This window comes from Cebus imitator, unplaced genomic scaffold, assembly GCF_001604975.1.
Source record: "Cebus imitator isolate Cc_AM_T3 unplaced genomic scaffold, Cebus_imitator-1.0 Scaffold279, whole genome shotgun sequence".
NCBI lineage: Eukaryota > Metazoa > Chordata > Mammalia > Primates > Cebidae > Cebus > Cebus imitator.
In genome coordinates, this window is record NW_016107594.1 from 3,901,676 (window position 1) to 3,923,081 (window position 21,406).

The 21,406-nt window shown below is 47.0% G+C and overlaps 1 protein-coding gene across 3 annotated transcripts in view; it reads right to left on the minus strand.

Moving 5' to 3' along the window:
- Nucleotides 1-8,635: 8,635 nt before the first annotated feature.
- CLN8 (CLN8 transmembrane ER and ERGIC protein) overlaps nucleotides 8,636-21,406 on the minus strand; it is a 24,846-nt gene continuing 12,075 nt past the window's right edge. For all 3 annotated transcript variants that reach the window (XM_017501138.2, XM_017501139.2, XM_017501140.2), the window contains exons 2-3: nucleotides 19,233-19,896; nucleotides 8,636-9,729 (exon numbers count right to left, since the gene is read on the minus strand). In XM_017501138.2, the coding sequence (XP_017356627.1) occupies nucleotides 9,412-9,729; nucleotides 19,233-19,775 (861 nt within the window). In that variant the 5' untranslated portion in view covers nucleotides 19,776-19,896 and the 3' untranslated portion in view covers nucleotides 8,636-9,411. The remainder of the gene's footprint in view (nucleotides 9,730-19,232; nucleotides 19,897-21,406) is intronic.

The following is a 21,406-nucleotide window of genomic DNA, read 5'->3' on the forward strand; positions in this document are numbered from 1 at the left end:
CCACTAAATACACTTCAAACGGGTGAATTTTATAGTATGTGAATTATAGTTCAGGAAAGCTGTTAAAATAAATGAACTGGTTCCTTTTAGGACAGAGGAAATAGAGAGGAGATGACAGTTCTCTGAGCACAGCTTTTTGAATAGTTTTAACTTTTGGAATCATGACATTTTACATATTCAAATAATAAAATTATCCAGAAGTGGGGAAAATGCTACAACAGAATTCCAAAAAAGGAATCCAACTGTCTTTCAAATTATTAGTCATCATCAGGAGAGTTGGGAAAGAACAAATGTAAGTAATTTCTGAAGACAGCACTTTGACCACATACCCTCAGACTAAAGAAAAACGCTGCAGACAGGTCTGGAACTCTCAGTGGGTTTGTTTTCTGTGGTCCTGTGGGTGGAGCTTTTCCAAACCTGCTCTGTGCTATGGTGTGTTTGAGTCACATGTGATGCTGCCTTGGCTGCTGTGAGCTGCAGTCATCACCATGCAATTTGGGATGTGCAGGAGTGGGGCAGGCAAGGAAGTGCCGTGGCGCTGGTTGCAGTGGAGGTAGAAGGCTCTGGAGGTTCTGATGCCCATGAACAACGAGCACATCTCACACACATCTTGACTTCTAAATCCCATTCCTCACCAAGAAGAACCAGAATCCTTGGAGCAAGGGCTGGACCCAGTGGCATGGCAGAGAAGGTGCACCCCGCTGCATAGAAAATAAGGACTCAAAACAAGGATTGGTTCAGAGAAGGATGCTGGAACCGCCTGGGCAGACCCCCCGGCAAACCTGGAACAATGTGGGCAGCAACAACTATCAGAACAACAATCAACTGTAACCCACTATAAACAGAATAACGTTACCAAACAAAGAATCCGTGGAGCCACAGTGATAATAAACACTGTGAAGAAAGTGGCCCTTCTTTACAGAATGCCGTAAGAAGTGGTGGAGTTGGAAAATCAGCGTATTGAACCATTGCCGAAAAGGCTGGCCCAACTGAGTGCAAACGTGACTTGGTTCCAGTGAGGCCAGCCTGGGGCAGGTGGCAGCTTTGTGGACAGACAGGGCATTCTCAGCCTCAGCAGGTCACCCACAATACACGCAAGGACACGGAAAATCAGTGACTATTCAGAGGAGGAACCACCTTATCAAGGACCAAAATTAACATTGCCAATAAGGACAGACTGACAGATGCCTCTGCGTTTGATATCCTAAGGACATTGTTTTCAGAGCACTCCAGCCAGAAACACATAACTTGAATTCAGTCCTGACAAAATATCAGACCAAACCAAACTGAGGGGCATTCTTTAATACAACCAGCTGGTATTATTCAAAAATATCACTGCCATTAAAGAGAAAGACAGGCTGAAGAACCGCAGCAGATTAAAGAATAAAGCGATGTGATTACCAAATAGAGCACGTGATCTGGCACTCCGTCCTGGATCAAGAAATAAAAGGACAGAAAAGAAACCGTCAAAGTTAGAATGCAACTGCAGATGAGATAGAGTACTGGCTCCGTGTTGCATTTCTTGAATTGATAGCGTATGTGCTTACATGAGAATATCCTTATGCTTAGGAAATAAACACTAAAGGTGTTTTTGTTTGTTTGTTTCTGTTTTCTGGTTTCCGTTTTGTATTTCTGTTTTTGTTTTTATGAGACATAGTCTCACTCTGTTGCCCAAGCTGGAGTGTAGTTGCATTATCTCAGCTCACTGCAACCTCTGCCTCCAGGGTTCAAGTGATTCTCTTGCCTCAGCCTCCTGAGTAGCTGGGATTACAGGTGTGTGCCATCACCACCAGTTAATTTTTGTATTTTTAGTAGAGATGGGATTTCACCACGTTGGCCAGGCTGGTCTCCAACTCCCGACCTCAAGTGATCCACCTACCTCGGCCTCCCAAAGTCCTGGGATTACAGGCATGAGACGTTGCGCCTGGCCAATAAACACTCAAGTATTAAGGCGTAAGGGATATGAAGTAAAAAAAAGGGATATGAAGAGGCAAGGAGAGAGAGACCTAGGGAAAGGGAAAAGAGACTGCTATGAGAAATGTGGCACAAAGTTAAAAAAGGATAAACATGGATAAAGAGTACATGGAAGGTTTGGTTTGTTCTTTTTTTCCGCTTAAATTTCTGTAAGTTTGAAATTAGTTCAAAATAAGAAGCTAAAAACAAAAATAAAATAGAACAAAGTAACTTCCTTTAAACAACGCAGCCTCCTTTTGAAGCTGTGGCATCTGAGACACAGGTGATGTCCGGGCCCCCCATTCTGTCTCCCTCCCAGCCAAGATGATTTTGAAAAAGCCCACAGGTGCAAACCATTGGTGTCTTCTACAGAGTGTTTTCTCCTCATTCACGTGGTTAACATGGTTAGCAGGTTAACACTCTTCATTCTGTGTGTTTAGGAACCTCCATGAGACAGGGTAAAGGTGAACAAAGCAGGTGGGGTGTTTTCTTCACTGGTGCCGTCAGGCCAGTTTTTCTCACATGATGGGACCCCAGGCTGGTGGCCCAGGACTATGCCGTCCATTCCTCCCCATGCTGGAGTGTGGACGTGGATCCTCATGCCTGCTCCTCGTGGTAGCAATGGCAGGTGCCCCTGTAGGGACCAGGACTGCATTTCACACCAAAAAGAGGTAGGAAGGCGTGGGAAGGTGTCCCCCTTCCAGGCTCGCCTTTACTTGCAAAGGAAAACGCACTCAGCCGCTAGCCCTCCCCTTCTCCGTGGCCAGATTGTGCTACGTGCACACCAAGGGCCAGAAGACAGGTACCAGCTGGCAGAGGTCAGGCTGGTGAGGGACCCACGCTGGCAGAACACACCAGTCCTGTAACCAGCTCCAAATTCAATGTTAAAAGCCACGTTTAGCAAATGAGATTTTCCCTGAGCTTTATTTTTTTTAAGGGCTGCATGCTTTCTATTTGAGATAATCTGAAATCACAGAAAATGCACAATGGGAATATCGCATGGCGGGCTCAACCTTGCTAAGCTTTGGCTGTCAGCAAAAAACTACTCTCTGGCTTGAACACTCTGGGCTCTGCGATTGTTTTGTGTGGAAACGAAATCTCTGGGGTTGACTAGATACGCTTGGAAATTCCTTGTAACAAATGAAACTGCAGCTAAAATGCACTGTGTTCCAATTGGGACTTTGCATTTCACATATTATTTTTGAAAAACCACACAGAAAACGTTGCAAAAGTTACCAGGACTATAGGCGTTTTGTATGTAGGCTGGGCACGGCGGCCCATGCCTGTAATCCCAGCACTTTGGGAGGCTGTTGTGGGAGTACTGCAGAGGAGGCTGAGACCAGCCTGAGAAAGACAGCAAGATCCCGTCTCTACACACAAATTTAAAAATTAGCTAGGCACGGTGACACACACCTGTGATCCCAGCTACTTTGGAGGCTGAGGCAAGAGGATCATTTATGCCCAAGAGTTTGAGGTTACGGTGAGCCATGATCACCCCAATGCACTCCACACCTGGCCAACAAGCAAGATACTGTTTTGAACTTTTTAAAAAATGTTTTCTACGTAAAGAAACTTTTCAGATTGAGACTTGACATTTAATAACTTTCTGTAATAATGGAGGGTCTGAACTTTGGTTTAATTTTTGAAATCTTCCTATGGGTTTGAGGTTGCAGGTGTGGAACTCTGCAGGCACGGGATGTACACGGCTTCAGGCGGGCGGAGTGCTAACTGAGGCTGCCAAGTGTGAAGCGGCGCAACGCTGAAGGGAAAATACCTCCAGTGAGAAAAGAAATGAGTTCACACCATGGGCCTGCAGATGTGGAAATGAGGTGTCACGGAGGCCAGGCGCCTGCGCTCTGGGGTTCCTGGCCGGGTTCCCAGAGGAAGGGTGTGGTTTCTTTTCCCTCTTGGACGGCTGGCTCCGGATCCTGGATACCTCAGAGTCAATTCCAGACATTTGGGGTTGAGTCACCAGAAGAAAACAGAAACGTCTGAATTTTTCACATCACTGTATTTTAAATGTGATTAGTAAGTATATTTCTGTTACTAAAATAGTAAATGCATTTTACTAATAATGATTTTAGTTACTAAAAAGGGGAAAAGTTATTCAAAAACACAAATATTGAATTAACAAGCTCTCGCATTAGAAGAAAATGGGATGAAGTTGGCAAAGACAGAGGTGAACTGCAAGCGTTGACGTGTGTTCGTGAACGTCTGAGTGCAGTTTATTCTAATTTACTCTGCGGTGAGCTGAAATCAGGATGGCAGGGCCGGGGATGCCTCTGGGACCAGGCTGGACGGGCTCCCGGGTGCCCACCCCGCCCTCTCCTGCAGCCACTCCTCCAGGGCAGGCCTCCTGTCTTGGCAGCCTGGCTGTCGGCGTGTCACACAAATCACGTGTGCTGGGTTCTGCAGAAAGCAAAGCCAGGTGTGAGCACAAGGCAGCCAGGCTGGCTCTCGCAGACCCTGTGATGGAGCCCCTGCAGCCTGGGCATGCTCTGATCACAGAGGTGGCAGCTTCCGGCAGTCCCCTACCTGTCATTCCTGTCCCGTGACTTCAGAGAGGGGCAGCTCCTGGGAGCTCCCTGCCAGGTGACACCTGGGACTCTGCCCTTCCTTCCTGGGCTGCTGTGGGTGTTGGGCGGGGGTCCGGAGACCCTGAGGGCTGCCCCAACACCCCTGCCTGTGTTCCTCTTGTGACATGGGTACCTCCTATCTTTACTGCCGGAGCCACAGCAGGGGTGTGGGGCACCTGTGCATCTGACCGGTACCCGTTTAACCCCAACCTGCCTGGGCCACCGTGGGATAGAGCACGAAGCAGAGCCCCAGACGCACGCCTGACACCAGCCCGACGCGCGGGAGGCCTTTGCAGTTCAGCTGCGCGAGGGCAGAGCGACGGGGCCCCCGCACTTCTGTATGCGTGAGCACATGCGCTCAGAACAAGAAGGCTTCTGACTCGGTCAAACACTTCACACGCACTCAATGGAGGAAGCTTTTGGTGTGCTATCCAATGCTTTGTCACACACACACACACACACACACACACACACAACATCTTCGACCCGGCATGAAGGAAAGGCAGCTGACCCTGGCAGACCCCACCCAGGCTGGTCTGCACCGGAGGCCCCGTTGTTTCCCCTTCTGGCCATGCGGTTTCCAGTATCCATAGTTCTCTACTGAGGACGTCACCTCTGGCCGCTGGTCTTGCCAGGCACCCCGTGCGAGGGTGAAGCTGGCTGCCCAGCCCCTCGGCCCTGCCCTTATCATGGTAACTATGCCCTTCAACAGACGTCCCTGCATCAGCCCTTGGGTCTGTCCCCTGTGGGGCCCTGCCTGGCAGCCCCAGGTTCATCCACTCCCCACTGCCCTGCCACCATCCTGTGCCAGGCACACGTGGCTTGGAATAAATCAGAAAATAAAACAGACGGAACCCTGGCCTCATTAAGCTCACAGAATTCTGACAGGAGAGAATCACATTCACCGGGTGCTGTGGTGTGACTGTGTCCCCTCCAGAATTCACATGACGTTGTCATTGTCATTGTGGAGGTATTAAGAGGCAGGGCCCCTACTCTTACAAATGGCTTCCTGCCTCATAAAAAGGCAGCAGGGAACTAGCTGAGGCCTCTTGACCTTCAATTCCCTCTACCGGGTGAGGATGCAGGGTTCCCAGCAGGTACTAATCTGCCCACACCTCCACCTCCCAGGTTCAAGCAATTCTCCTGCCTTAGCCTCCCAAGTAGCTGGGACTACAGGCATGCACCACCACTCCTGGCTAATTTTTTTTTTTTTTTTTTTTTTTTTTTTTTTAGTAGAGACGGGGGTTTCACCATGTGTTGGCCAGGCTGGTCCCAAACTCCTGACCTCAAATGATCCCCCCGCCTCGGCCTCCCAAAGTGCTGGGATAGCAGGAGTGAGCCACCATGTCTGGCCTGAATGTCTGTTCTTTATATTTTACCCAGTCTCAGGTGTTTTGTTAGAGCGGCCCCACTGCCTGAAACACCAGTTTCTGTGCTGAAAGCTGCGCTGAAGAGCCCAGCTCTGGCGCTGGAGGCTGTGCCCAGGCGCAGGCACGGCCACTCACCAGCTGCATCTCCTTGGGCACATCACCACCTCTCTGAGCCCTGAGGCTCCTCTGCTGTGAAGTGGATTCACAAGTGCCTATTTCAAGTTGTCAGTGCAAAGAAAATGGGAAATATGTCCCTTAAGCACAATACCTGGCAAAAACACTCACACCGAACAGCCGCCATGACAACTCCAGCATGACCCAAGGAGCCTGGACACCGAGACAAGCTGCAGCCTGTGCGGCCCGGCACCTGCATCATGGCGAGGAGGCTGCACCAGCCCTTGGCTCTTCAGTCACCCATTAAGAAACAAACAAAACATAGGTATGCAGAAGTATTTCACCACCGAAAGAAAAAGTGCAGGATGAGTGATGACAGCAAAGCCACGCTGGAGAGCCACATCCCAGCTAAAGGCAAGGCCATTTCCATCTGGGTCACCTGCCATCAGGTAGAGGTAAGGCCGATGTTATCCAGTCTTCCTAGTTTTCAAGCAATTCTAGAATTCCTGACTGTTATGTGAACTCGCCCTGTTTAACACTTGCTGTAACTATTGAGAGGCACACAGCACACACATGCAGATGGATGCTGGCCAGTATTGGCCACTGAGTGGGCCTGGCCCAGGCTCACGCCAGCCTGGCACCAAGAAGCCAGAGCTCATGAATGTCACTTGCACCACGCTCCACTATGGATACCTCCACTCCCACTGCCGGTCGGGGAGACTGAGGCCAGCGAAGGCCAAGGGAAAGTGCTGTGCAATCTGGAAGGGGACCGGATGGTAACAGTTCACGAAGCCTTTGCCACCCCAAAACCCCCAACTCCAGGCTCTGCACTGAGGGATCCCTGGCACAATGTGTGTGTGACATTGGACAGAGTGGGCGAGCCTGTGCTTCTCTAAGGCGCCGCCACCTCTATGCATCTGAACAACGGGTGTATAACGATACAGGAGGTTGTGCTTCTCTAAGGCGCCTCCACCTCTATGCATCTGAACAACGGGTGTATAACGATACAGGAGGTTGTGCTTCTCTAAGGCGCCTCCATCTCTATGCATCTGAACAACGGGTGTATAACGATACAGGAGGTTGTGCTTCTTTAAGGCGCCTCCATCTCTATGCATCTGAACAACGGGTGTATAACGATACAGGAGGTAACGCGTGGACCTCTGCAAGGTCAAAGTCCTAGTGGGGGTGAGATACAAATGAGGCTACACACTTCAAACTCCAAACTGAAATCTGAACACATGAAGGCTGATCGTTATATTTTATATCTCCAAGATAAAACATTCACAGCAATATGAATAGGTTATTTTGACATCATTTGGGTTCTGTAAACATCAGTGACTTTATTATGCCTCTGCCTGGCTGAAAAACACCAGCTCCTGCTTACTCCACAAGGGCACGGATGCAGACAGCATGGCCTGCCAAAGTGCCGGGATTCCAGTTAAAAGTCTCAGCAGGGACACCATTTGCTGGATGAGTTTAAGATTAAAATCTTTTCATAAAACGTGATAAATAGGTTACCATACACTTGGATCAATAAAGTTAATGCATCAGCAATCAAAAGACACTGCTCCAGGCCAGGCGAGGTGGCTCACGCCTGTAACCCCAACACTTTGGGAGGCCAAGGTGGGCAGATCACTTGAGGTCAGGAGTTGGAGACCAGCATGGCCAACATGGTGAAACCCCATCTCTACTAAAAATACAAAAAATTAGCCGGGCGTGGTACCACATACCTATAATCCCAGCTACTTGGGAGGCTGAGGTGGCAGAATCACTGGAAATCAGGAGGTGGAGGTTGCAGTGAGCTGAGATGGCACCACTGCATGCCAGCCTGGGAGCCAGAGCGAGACTCCGTCTCAAAACAAACAAACCACGGCTCCGAGAGTTCCACAATACATGAGGAGCGTAAGTCACACGATTCTCATGAGCAGCCGATGTTTTTCTATACACATTTCAAAGGTGCTTTTGATAAAGAATAAACTTTGAATTTTAATTGCACATTTAAAACAAAAACAAAAACAAACCCACACAATTCTGTATGTCTGTCAACAAAATTGCTCAGTTGGTGTATAAATTCTATCTGGGCATAAAACAGTAACGTACCTTAGGACTTGTCATCAGGCGCTCATCGCCAGGGGCTGCAGCAGGACCGTTCGAGGGACCCCAGGGCCCTACAGCTGAGCATCTGAGGGGTCCAGGTCCACCCTTGCAGCTCAGGGGGAAAATGACATCACTACTTTCCTTCAAAGCTAGCGAGAAACACCAACCACAAAATTAGGGTGTGGATTGGGTGCCTGTAGGTAACTCCATCAATGAAAAACAACTCTAAAACCCAGACAACCTGATTACTAAATATCTACCTCATTTTGTCAAATGAGCAATATAGTATGAATAGTAAATTCTCATTTTAAAACAGGTTCCATGATTAAAAAAAAAACAAACTTGCAAGATTTCATCTTAACCACCCCACACGCTGGTTGGTGGCAGGTAAACTCCAAGGCGTCTCTGCTGCTACAGGAGTCACTACCCCTCAGAGATGTCTTTGTACCATTTGCCACCAGATGGCACTGCCAGACACCTAGGTTTAGAATTTTTTTTTTTTTTTTTTTTTTTTTTTTTTTTTGTGAGAGAGTCTTGCCCTGTTCCCAGGCTAAAGTGCAATGGCTTGATCTCAGCTCACTGCAATCTCCGCCTCCTGGGTTCAAGCGATTCTCTTGCCTCAGCCTCCTGAGTGGCTGGGATTGTAGGCATGCACCACCACACCCAGCTAACTTTTGTATTTTTAGTAGAGGCAGGGTTTAATCATGTGGGTCAGGCTGGCCTCAAGTGACCCACCTGCCTCAGCCTCCATAAGTGCTGGGATTACTTTGGGTGTGAGCCACCGTGCCCAGCCTAGAATTTCATACCATGGGAAATTTTAACAAGGAACAAGTCATATTATTTTCTATTTTAGCCCAATTCTCTCCAGCTGAAAAGAATGTGACTTCTGATAAGACACACAGCATGTGAGTGTGTGGCTGGAAAATCAACGCTGACCCACCCCCCCAGCGGGAGGCACTTCACTATGAAGCCATTTCCAGCATTCGGACAAGGCCACCCCCTCCTCAGCAGGTGCCTGGATGCCACGGACTCCTCTCCTAAATGCCTGACATGGTCCAGAGGCTCAACTTACAGCACCAGTCAGGACAGTCGCAAAATTATTATTTCTTAAAAAGACTTTGTAGCTACTTCAAAATTAATGCTAATGAGAAATAAAGTTAGTATTTCCCTTAGAATTAAAAACAAAACATTCACTGCCTCATTAATTCAAAAGCCACTATTCACCAAACTTCCCAGAATCTGTGTGCCGACCGGCTGGGGCCTGGGAGCCCCAGGAGCCCCGGGAACCCCGGCTGGAGCAGCTACGGTCTCTTCTTCCGCAGCAGCTGCCCGTTGCCTTCCGGCCTGCTCTTGGCTTCTGGCTGTGCAAAGTTCCAGTCCACCGGATTGAGAAGCTGCTGAGTCTTCTTATGGGTCCAGTATGGATTAATAATTAGTGTAAGCAGAGCCAGTCCAACAAGGTAGAGTGCCAAATGAGGCAGATACAGGCTGCTGACCAGGCCATCCCAATGCCAGAAGCACACCCACCACATGTGGTAGGTCAGGACCATGCGGCAGTGAAACATGTGAATCATCAGCCACTGGTTGAGCTTCCAGAACAGAGAATCAGACCAGCCCGCCTGCACAGAGACAAAAAAAATGCACAGATCAATACAACGCTGCCAGAGTTCATTCTTCACACCACAAAAAGGTATTTGCTACCTTACTTACCATCAAAACAAATTCATTTCAAAGCAACAGAATTTCCTCACCAGAGCTCTGCTCTCACTGGGGCTTCATCCTGGAAGAAGACCACCGGCTCCATGCGCACACAGGCCAGCAGGGCTGACCCTTGCTTGCTCGTGCTGTTCTATACCTCTCGCTCTTTGACTTCTGCTCCCTAAAGCTATGATAAATTCAACCTTTCTCTCGGTCTCTCTTCAGTCTGTTTTATCTTGAATTTGCATATATTAATAAGCAGTGCTTATTTAGCAAAACCAGACATAGGTACATCAAGCTCCTATATCTAGACCCTGGGAGAAAAATCTCTTAGAAGAGGTGAGTTTAGGATAAAGAATGTTTCCTGGTTTGTTTAGTCCTTTAACAAAGGCCAAAATGGGCTTGCCTTAAAATATGCTAAATTTGCAGTAAAACTCGTTTCCAGCAGTCCTAGCTAAAACAAAGAATGGAACTAACTTGAGGATGATAAGCATCAGACCATAGATACGTAGCAGGGACCAGGTAGGCAGGCCTCGTCAGCACCAGGACAGTCCAGAACATGCCCAGGAAGAAACTCATGCCCAGAAGACAGTTGTTAGGGATGAGGGGCACTGGAATGCAGGGACCACTCTGAGATCAGACCAGCAAAGAGGTGGGCTGCCATATCCAGGCAGAGACCACATGGTGTTCTCAGGAAAGGGGCTGACTTTACTAGATCTACATCTGTGACACTTTGAAGAGGACCTGGCATTACCAACTTCTAAGGGTCACTAAATCAAAAGGAAGTCCACTTTTAAGTTACAAAAGCATGTTCACACAGTTCACACACACACACACACACACACACACACACACACACACACACACAGTAGAATCAATGACTTAAGAGGTTGCCTTACAAATGTATCGGAAAGAAAAACAAGGACTTTGTTGTTTGAAATACTGAATTTGTCTGAAAACAACTTCATAAAAAAATTTGAATTGTCTCCCACTGTTAGATCAGACATACCCATACCATTTTCTTTTACCAGCAGTGTAATACTTGTTACTCACTGGATGTGTGTCTCGAAATTCATATGATGAAACCCTAACTCCCAATGTGATGGTACCCAGAGGTGGCGCCTTTGGGAAGTGATGAGGGTGGGATGAGGTCATGAGGGTAGGGCCCCAGGATGGGATCAGTGTCATAAGAAGAGGAAGAGATCACAGCCTTCCTTCCCCTCCTCCGTGTGAGGACTTGCAGTCTCCGGAACTGTGAGAAAGGAATTCCTGCTGTTCAGACTGCCTGGGCTATGGCAGTTTGCTGTGGCAGCCTGAGCTAGGACAGTACAGCTCCTCCCCAGCAAAATATTCTAACTTGGGCCAGGTACAGTGGTTTACGCCTATAATCCCAGCAGTTTGGCAGGCCGAAGCGGGTAGTTCACTTGAGGTCAGAAGTTTGAGACCAGCCTGGCCAACACAGCAAACCCCATTTCTAATAAAAATACAAAAATAATTAGCCAGGCATGGTGGCAACCATGTAATCCCAGCTATCTGGGAGGCTGAGTAATGAGAATCACTTGATCACAGGAGGCAGAGGTTGCAGTGAGCTGAGATCGCACCACTGCACTCTAGACTGGAGAAAGAGTGAGACTCTGGCTCAAAAAAAAAAAACTCTAATGTGTTTTTCTGGTATTTTAAATATTTAAAGCTCGGGTATATTGGCTCTTATAGACAGTCCGCTACTCACAATGGTTTGACTTACAAGTGTTTGACTTTAGGATGGTGCAAACGTGGTACGCATTCAGTGGAAACCATACTTCCAGTACCCACGTAACCATCGTTTCAACTTTCAGTATGGCATTCACAGAATTACATGAGATGTTCCATATTTTGTCGTAAAATAGGCTTGTGCTATATGATTTTGCCCAACCTTAGGCTGATGCAAGTCTTCTGGGCATGTTCAAGGCAGGCCAGGCTTCACCATGGTGTTCAGGAGGCTGCTTGTATTAAACACATTTCTGACAGGATATTTTTAACTTATGATGGGCTTATTGGGCTGTAGCCCCATCCTGAGTCAAGGAGCGTCGACGTCTGGACAGAAAAAATCAGTGTGAGGAAAATTAGACGAGAAAGGCCAGTAGAAGAGTCGTGCCGCGTGGCTTCTCTAACTGTCACGGGAGTCTTTCCCAGGTCTCAGAGGGGACCCCAGGGCTCCCACGTGCACGTCACAGCACCCTCATGCACACACACCAATTCAGAGACCCCGGCGCGGCTTTCCACAAACATGACATGCCAAGCACTTAGTTCACCCCAACTCCAGATGCAAATGAAACACTCCCACCTGTGATTGGGGCCACCTCAAGGTGGGTTGGGACCACACACTTCCCTCACGCTCAGCATTGCTGAGGCACAATGACCACTCAGAAAGAAGAACAGAGGAAGCACCAATCCCAAACAAGCCTGGAGCCTACAAACTGAAGGGGACAGGGGAGAAACTCACGCAGACCAGAAGAACCCGTGGTTGTCAGTTCTGGATGGTTAAGTGACATGGATTGAAACAAAATGTGAAGAGTTAATACTATTATTTCTTACTTGTGAAATTATAGAGTTAGGCTACAAGTTCTCGAAGTTCTTGATATGTCTAAAGCAAAAGTCACAAATATAACTGGTTCCCAGCTCCTGGGGTGACTGCAGATCCTGGTTGGCCTGGGGCAGTCCCTGACATCCTTGTCTGGGTGGTAAACAGTGTAGTCACTCTGATAACTGGCCACAACCACCAGTTCCAAAGGTGGTGAAGGACAATGTTGGACTTTGGCGCAAGCAAGTTTTCAATCTCACAGCTCCTGCAGACCCACAGTGGCAGCACCAGGTGGGCTAGGTGAACGTATATTTGTGTCTTAGAGTTCAACAATTAAAAAAAAGTTTTAAAAATTAAGAACAGCTTATGGAACAAAGGTATAAAGAAAATATACATACGATGTATTTGTGTTTTAAGCTGTGTGTTATTATAAGAGTGGAAAAGTTTAAAAAAATTAAAATTTATAAAATAAGTTACAGTAAGTTAAGGTTAATTTATGATTAAAGAAAGAAATGTTTAAAATAAATTCACCTGTAATCCCAGCACTTTGGGAGGCCGAGGTGGGCGGATCATGAAGTCAAGGGATCGAGACCATCCTGGCCAACACAGTGAAACCCCGCCTTTACTAAAAATACAAAAATTAGCCGGGCGTGGTGGCACGAGCCTGTGGTCCCAGCTACTCAGGAGGCTGAGGCAGAAGAATCGCTTGAACCCAGGAGGTGGAGGTTGCAGTCAGCCGAGATTGTGCCACTGCACTCCAGCCTGGCGACAGAGCAAGACTCTGTCTCAAAATAAATAAATAAATAAATAAATAAATAAATAAATAAATAAATTCAGCACAGCTTAAGTACACAGTGTTCATAAAGGACACAGGAGTGTACAGTGATGTTCTAGGCCCTCACACTCGCCACTCATTCTGACTGGCCCAGAGCTGCTTCCAGTCCGGCAAACTCTGTTCCTAGTTAATGGCCTGCACAGGTGCACCATTTTTCACCTTTAACACGGCATTTTTACTACACCTTCCTATGTTTAGGTGTTTAGATGAACAAATATTTACAACTGTGTTACACTTGCCTCCAGTATTCGGTAGGGCCATGTGCTGCACAGGCGTGCAGCCTGGGAGCAATGGGCTCTGGCGCATAGAGCCAAGGCACGGAGTAGCCTCGGCATGCGGAATGGCACTCTAGGATGGTTGCCCCATGACGAAATAGCCGAAGGACACTTTTCTCAGAACATGCCCCGTTGTTAAGGACTGTACACAGAACAGAATCACATGCCGTGTCCTCTTTTGGGTCTGGCTAATGTCTCTCACTATGGCCGTGTAAACCATCCAGATTGCTCCCCACCCCTCTGCTGCGTGGACAAACCCAGCTCACGAGCCCTTTCCACTGATGATGGGACTTCAGTAGGATTCAGTATGAGGCCAAATGAACAGTGTGGCTAAGACAATCCCAGTACCTGTTTGAGTACTGGGGCACAGACCTATGCATGGGGCTGCATGGACACCGGAAGTCTCGCATACTGTTATCAAACTGAAGGCACTCAAGCATTTACCAAGTAAACAAATGGCTGAGAAAAACCAAAGGAAAGACAATGCTCCTTCTGCCACATAGTGGAACTGCAGCATGGCTGCACAAGTGTGTGCCCCTCACAGAGTCCATATTCTAGAACCTTCTGTCATCACATATATGTGTACTGGAGCAGGGCCACACATAAATCTGCCCCTCACAGATTTCACCTTCCAGAACCTTCTGTCATCACATGTATGTATACCGGAGCAGGGCTACATGCACATCAGCCCCTCAGAGTTCACCTTCCAGAACTTTCTGTTATGTGTGTGTGTACTGGGGCAGGGCCACAAACACACATCTGCCCCTCATAGATTTCACTTTCCCGAACCTTCTGTCATCACATGTATGTATAATGGAGCAGGGACACATGCATATCCAACTCTCACAGATTTCACCTTCTAGAATCTTCTGTCATCACATGTGTTTACTGGAGCAGGGTCACGTTCACAACAGCCTCTCACAGAGTTCACCTTCTAGAACCTTCTGTCATTACGTATGTGTACTGGAGCGAGGCCACGTGGGTATCCAATCCTCACAAATTTTTACCTTCCAGAACCTCTGTCATCACAGGTATACTGGAGCATGACCACACATATAGCTGCCCCTCACAGATTCCAGCTTCCAGAACCTTCTGTGTGTACAGAAGGAGCCACACACAAATATGCCCCTCACATATTCCAGCTTCCAAAATCTTTTGTCATCATGTGTGTGCTGGAGCACCACTACACAGGTGTGCCCCTCACAGATTCCAGCTTCAATCTTCTATCGTGTGCTGGAACACCACCAGCTACATGTGTGCCCCCCCAAAGATTCCAGGTTCCAGAATATTCTGTCATGTGTGTGCTGGAGCACCACCACCCACATGTGTGCCCCTCACAGATTCCAGCTTCCAGCTTCCAGAATCTTCTGTAGTGTGTGCTGGAGCACTACCACGTGCACATGTGCCTCCCACAGATTCTCGCTTACAGAAAACTGTGAATCATCTTTGTTGTGACCCGGTGCCTGGCACAGGGCCTGGTAGAGCGTACAGTATCAACAGGAGTGAAAAGACTGTGTGTCTGAAGACAAAACACTGAAGAGTCGATGTTCTGAACGTCAGAATCCTCTGCGCTAGCTAGAGGGCCCCACACAGTGATAAACCGTAGAGTATACCATACGCTCAGCCCTGGGCTCTCGCGAGCTCAGTCTTCATTCACTAGGCCATTCCCTCACAATTCACAAAAAGCTCTCCTCCACCACTTTCCTCACTTACTGAAACTAGTCATCTTGTTTTTGTTTGTTTTTTGAGACAACCACTCTGCGCTCTGTTGCCCAGCCTGGAGTGCAGTGGTGTGATCTTAGCTCATTGCAACCTTCACCTCCCAGGTTGGGGGTAGCTGGGACTACAGGCATGTACCACCATCCCTGGCTAATTTTTTTGTGTTTTTAGTAGAGATGGGGTTTCACTATGTTGGTCAGGCTGGTCTCAAACTCCTGACCTCAAATGATCTGCCACCTCAGCCTCCAAAAGTGCTGGGATTATAGGCGTGAACCTCCGCGCCCAGTCAGTTATCTTAAATTCTCAATAGTAACATCAGAATACTATCAATACCTTAAGTTTAGAAAACTCAAAACTTGAGAACTGAGAATTCTTTGGGTTTACTAAGGCACTAAAATTTTGGTGGTCAGTCACCAAAGGCTTTGAGAAAAGTAGCAAAATCTATAGGAACAAAATCCGTGACATAACACATGCAAAGCTCTGGAGCCTGGCAGAATCTATCAGCTTTAAAAGAATTTAAATCTAGCAGCTTTAAAAGAATTTCAATAAATATATAGTTGCCCTCAATATCCTTAGGGGGACTGGTTCCTGGGCTTCCTGTAGATACCCAAATCCAAGGATGTTCAAGTCCTTTATATAAAATGGCTTTGTATGTGCATATAACCTAAGCATACTCTCCTTTACACTTTAAATCATCTGTAGATTACTTATAATACCTAATATAATGTAAATGCCATATAAAGTTGTTACACTGTATTGGTATAGATTTGTGATATTTTTTATTGTATTGTTATTTTAGATTTCTCTCAAATATTTCTGATCCACAGTTGGTTGAATCCATGGACACAGAACTCATGGATACAGAAGGTCGACTGTATACATAGGTATATATATAAACACACACGTGTATATATAAAATATATAAAAACTGACAGTGGTTTTTGCTTGTTTGTTTTTGTGTGTGTCTTTTTTGTGGTTTTTTTTTTTGACATAGCGTCTCACTCTTGCCCAGGCCAGAGTGCAGTGGTGTAATCAAAGCTCACTGTAACCCTGAACTCCCAGGCTCAGGTGATCCTCCCACCTCAGGCTCCCAAGTGGCTGGTACTACAGATGTGTGCCACTATGCCTAGTTAATTTTCGTATTTTTTGTAGAGATGAAGTTTTGCCATGTTGCTGGTCTTGAGCTCCTGGGCTCAGGTGATCTGCCAGCCTTGGCCTCCCAAAGTGCTGGGATTACAGGTGTGAGCCACCACACCTGGCCTGACAGTGTTTTTGTATCACCTCATTTATATTATGGAATAGTGAGTCTGTGGATAAATTATATTTAGATGTTTGAGTCCTATGTCATTCATTTATTAATTCTAAACATTTCAGAATCAAATCCAAGATGGAAATACGAAGAACAAGTCACTGTGCTTGACTGAGACACCCAGCCTAAATTGATGGTGATATATTGTCTTTATATCCTTTAGTTCTGATCAAATTAGACCTTGATGGGAGAGAAATGCTGAATCCTCATGCCCTACCAAACAAGAATCTATCAGCTTTATAAGAATTTCAATGTTTTAGACACAGGGTTTTCTTCCAGCATTTAGCAGTATTTCAACCAGTACAAAACAGAACTATCTAGACATACTGGCCCTGAGCTACATTAATTTAGGTTATAATTTTCTGTTATGGGGATCTGTTGGCTTTATGCAGTTGACATGAGCAGGGTTAGGAGTAAATACTTAAATAACCCTTTATTCCTTCTACGCAAACAGCAACCTAAAACCTTTAGAGAATGTGCAAATTCCGAAATCAAGCTTTGCTCTCTGAGTCTATCCTCCTGGAGGCCAGGCTCCACCACACCTGGGGAGGAAGAACTGCTGGAGGCACCTGTGTCAGCAAATCCTGCAGGAGGCGCTGTCCCCACGCCCGGCTCCAGGAGAGGCTCAGATAAAACCCTTGAGAAATCCAACACTGCTTTCCCCTGAGGACTGGAGAGACAGAAGGACTCATTTCTTTCCTTTCCTTTTACTTTTTTTAAAGAACTTGTAATAAAAAAATAAAAATACAAGGTAACTGTTAACCTATTTCTCCAAACACACTAATGATCCCAAGCACACAACCTGATAGGACGTATTAATAGTTTATTTAGTCACTACTTACCACCTTTTTTAGGGCATCGATATGAGTGAGCACTTGTGCTTTCCTTTCAAGAGCTATCATTTCTGCCACAGCTGAGTGAGTCCTGAAGCCCGGTGTTTCCAGGTGGGAGGAGCAGGCAATGCGAAGCGCAGGCCACAGCCTCTTCCACCAGCACACACCTCTCTACTCCACACTGATCGCACGCCAGAGAAACCTGGGGATCACAGCCCTGCGCTGCATCCCCAGAAGCCTAAACTCTTACGGAAATAACATCCACAAAGATGCTGATGGGGTCTCAGGTCACAGCATCTGTCCTAAAATGACCCCACACTTGGACCAGCAGCTTCACATTCAGTCATTTGCTCAGCAAGGGAACTCAGTAGCTAGGCCACTGGAGGGGCTCTTTCAAACCATTCATGGTTCCAACCTTCTTCCCTGGTAAGGTCTACCCAAATGACACCTGCCCCCAAACTCCTCCGGCCACCACCCAAACCACACACTCCCAAGGAGGCCTCCAGTATTGCCCCCTGTGGCTCCATCTACTTCCATGGCCACTCTGTGAGGCTCTGCGCTGCTGATGACCATGCCTCACCCGTCCTCATTTACTTGGCCCAACACGGATGTGCCCACCTGCTCCTCCTGCACGGGGTCCCCATCTGGGGATTTCCTGTCACCGTGCTCACACAGCCCATGTGGCGCCAGATGGGGCCAACCTCAGGGGACAGCAGGAACATGAGTTCCTCCTTGAGTGTTCAGGTGCCAGCACAGTATCTGACACCCGGCTGGGGTCCATGGTGTTCACACTATCCACCACCAGGCTGGTGTCTATGGTGGTTACACACCAAAAGTCTGTACTGTGTACACCGTAGTGCTCTTTTGACGGACTGATACCATCTACCCACCTAAACCCAAAGGCAGGAGTGATTTGTTATGCTTATTTTTCCTCTCAAGGCTACCAGTGTCCTGTACACAAGAATTGTGCAATAACGTGACCCATTCGTGTGAATGGTTGAACATTTGAAATTTTATATAAAGTATCCCATAAACAACGTGATGAGTCATAAAACATAGCAGGAATCTACGTAAAAACAATTTAAAAAAAGAGTTTAACATAAAGAACATTTTGACATCAAAATGACAATCAAGTGAAAAACATGTTCTTTAAAAACAGAAAGAAAGTGTTAGGCAAATAACTATGCTAGGTCCCAGTACTTCTGATCACTAGTAAAACCACCTAATTCAAAACAAAAAGCAAGCAAGATATGGGCTGTGTGAGCACATATTACTTCAGTTTTTTTAAAGTATTGAAAGAAGCTGGGCGCGGTGGCTCACAATTGTAATCTCAGCACTTTGGGAGGCTGAGGAGGGCAGATCACAAGGTCGGGAGTTCGAGACCAGCCTAGCCAACATAGTCAAACCCTGTCACTACTAAAAATACAAAAAAATTAGCCAGGGTTGGCGGTGCTCGCCTGTAGTCCTACCCGCTCGGGAGGCTGAGGCAGGAGAACTTGAACCCTGGAGGCGGAGGTTGCAGTGAGCCGATACCACGCCATTGCACTCCAGCCTGGATGACAGAGTGAGACTCTGTCTTAAAAATAAATAAATAAAAATGTGAAAAAAAAAAAAGTATTAAAAGAAAGAAAAAAAGTAAGTGCTTGCAGACACTATCTACTGAGTCATAAGATCAATGGAGCTTTCTTTCCTTAAGAAGCAGAAAGCCTACATGATTTAAAATTAAGAAAATTGCATTCAACTAAAATGAGTTTATAACTGAATGTGTATGCTGCAATCCAATCTGCTGATGAGTTTATGGCACTGTCCACGACATTCTAACCAGTAATTAAATGTGTGAGGTACATGTCATCTGCTGCTGATGTATGCAAAAGCAGCACATGAAACGCTTACCTTTAAGAGCATCCAGGAAATGCAGGTAAAGGGAGTGCTCATCTCCAGGAGCAACGTGGTCATAGCCAGATAGTGGCCAGCTTGGAGATTGACTGAGCAGCCGAGAAACCCGAGAAAGGCAAAGAGATGGTGGACAACCAGAAACAGGTCAAATGTTCGGAAGGCCAAACTGGACAGGTGGACTGCGACATTTTCAAAGAAAAAGAAGCCCGTTGCTGTTGTGATGTGAAACCAGCACCAGTTCTGCTGGCCACGTGCCTTGTCGGCATGAAGCACAGGGTCCCCCAGCAGGGCCCACAGGCCTGCAGCCGTGCTCTGAACACCAAAGACTGCACGCGTGGCCGCCAGGTCCCAGAAGACCTTCTCTCTGGCCACCAGAGAACGGTACGTGGCATTCAGGGAGGACGACAGCTGGTGGCAGACCACAAAGACGCCCAGGTAGAAGACAAAACCAGCAACCACCAGCGTGGAGCGGATCCCCCAGGAGGCATAGTCCAAGTCAAAAATGCTCTCTGATGTGCCCCCGTTGCTCGCAGGATTCATCGTCCTCAGCTGTATTCTGAAGGAGTCCTGGGGCCAACACAGCCTGGGCCCTACACAATCTTGTCCACGAAAATGATGTCCGTGAAGTGATCCCTGGGATTGTCAGGTATCCATCTTCAATCTAAAGAAAAAAAAGATCATTCACATTATGTTGACTAAACAGAAGCAAGGGAACATCACTCCCCCAGGCACGCAAACAATATAATACAAAACATTTCTTTTAATTCTGTACCTTATTCTTAATGCATTTAAAGGACGCATAAACATAGCAAGGTAACATCCACTGACAGTATAGGAGGAAAGAAAACGAAACTAAAGCCAGAGCGGTCCGGCTGTGAACAGGAGGCAGGAGTGCTGCTGGCAGGAACAGAAGATCCTATGCTCCTCCTGTGGGTACCCCACGAGCAAGACACACACTTTTACAGCAGTCCTGATCAGTCACACAATTCAGACATCACAGGATAAAACATACTTAAGTCATTCCACTGGGATACACTTTGTTACAGCACTGAACTTCCAGACCCCAATAAAAGAGCACCATCTTGGTGCTCCGAGGACTGTGCAAAGTTATTTACGGATAATACTGGGTTTCAAGCAGTCCCCGGGTGTGCCTGGGTTCAAATCCCTGCTCTGCCATACACTGGTCACAGGACCCTCAGACTTTTCCGGGGCTCGGTTTCCTCCTATAAAAGCGCACAGTGAACGCTGGAGGGGTGATGGGTGTCATGACCTGGAGCAGCGCCTGGTGCACCACGGGCCTCATAACTCATATTTCAGTGTCATGATCACCGCCACTCACTGCCATTCAGATGATGTTATATAAAATGTCCTTAAAAAGGGTGGAGAAAACACAAGTCCTCAGGTCCGGTCTGTTAACTTGCAAATGGTCTGAACTGTTTTCAGTATCTCCTCTGAAATGAGTGCCCTGGAGCCGATCTGAGAAGGATGCTCCCACGCACGCTCACTGCTCGGCCCACCTCAGATAGACCCCATGAACAGCTGAAGGGCTCTGGCATGCTAAACCCACTGAGAGCTGTTCTGTTCACATGGCTCCGAACAGTCTTCCCCAGGCTCTGAGAAGTACCTGCTGGATGAAGCCCAGGCCCCACGCTGGACTAGAGCATCTTAACTGTCTTCTCCAGCTCTCAAAATCAGGAGGGCAATTCTTCTCAACCCTGAAAAACATCGCTTTCAGGGTCAGTACACAATGATCACGTGACCTAAGGGCCACAGATAGAGTTTATCAGAACCTTGTTTCAAAACCTCATTTTCTCCTAACACCCCATTGTCAATATTAGACAGATCAAACAGACAGAAAATCAACAAGGATATCCAGGACTTGAACTCAGACCTGGACCAAGCAAACCTAATAGACATTTACAGAACTCTCCACCCCAAATCCACAGAATATACATTTTTCTCAGCACCACATCACACCGACTCCAAAATTGACCACATAATCGGGAGTAAATCACTCCTCAGCAAATGCTAAAGAACGGAAATCAAAACAAACACTGTGGTCTCTCAGACCACAGTGCAATCAAGTTAGAACTCAGAATTCAAAAACTAACTCAAAACCGCACAGCTTCATGGAAACTGAACAACTTGCTCTTGAATGTTGACTGGAAAAA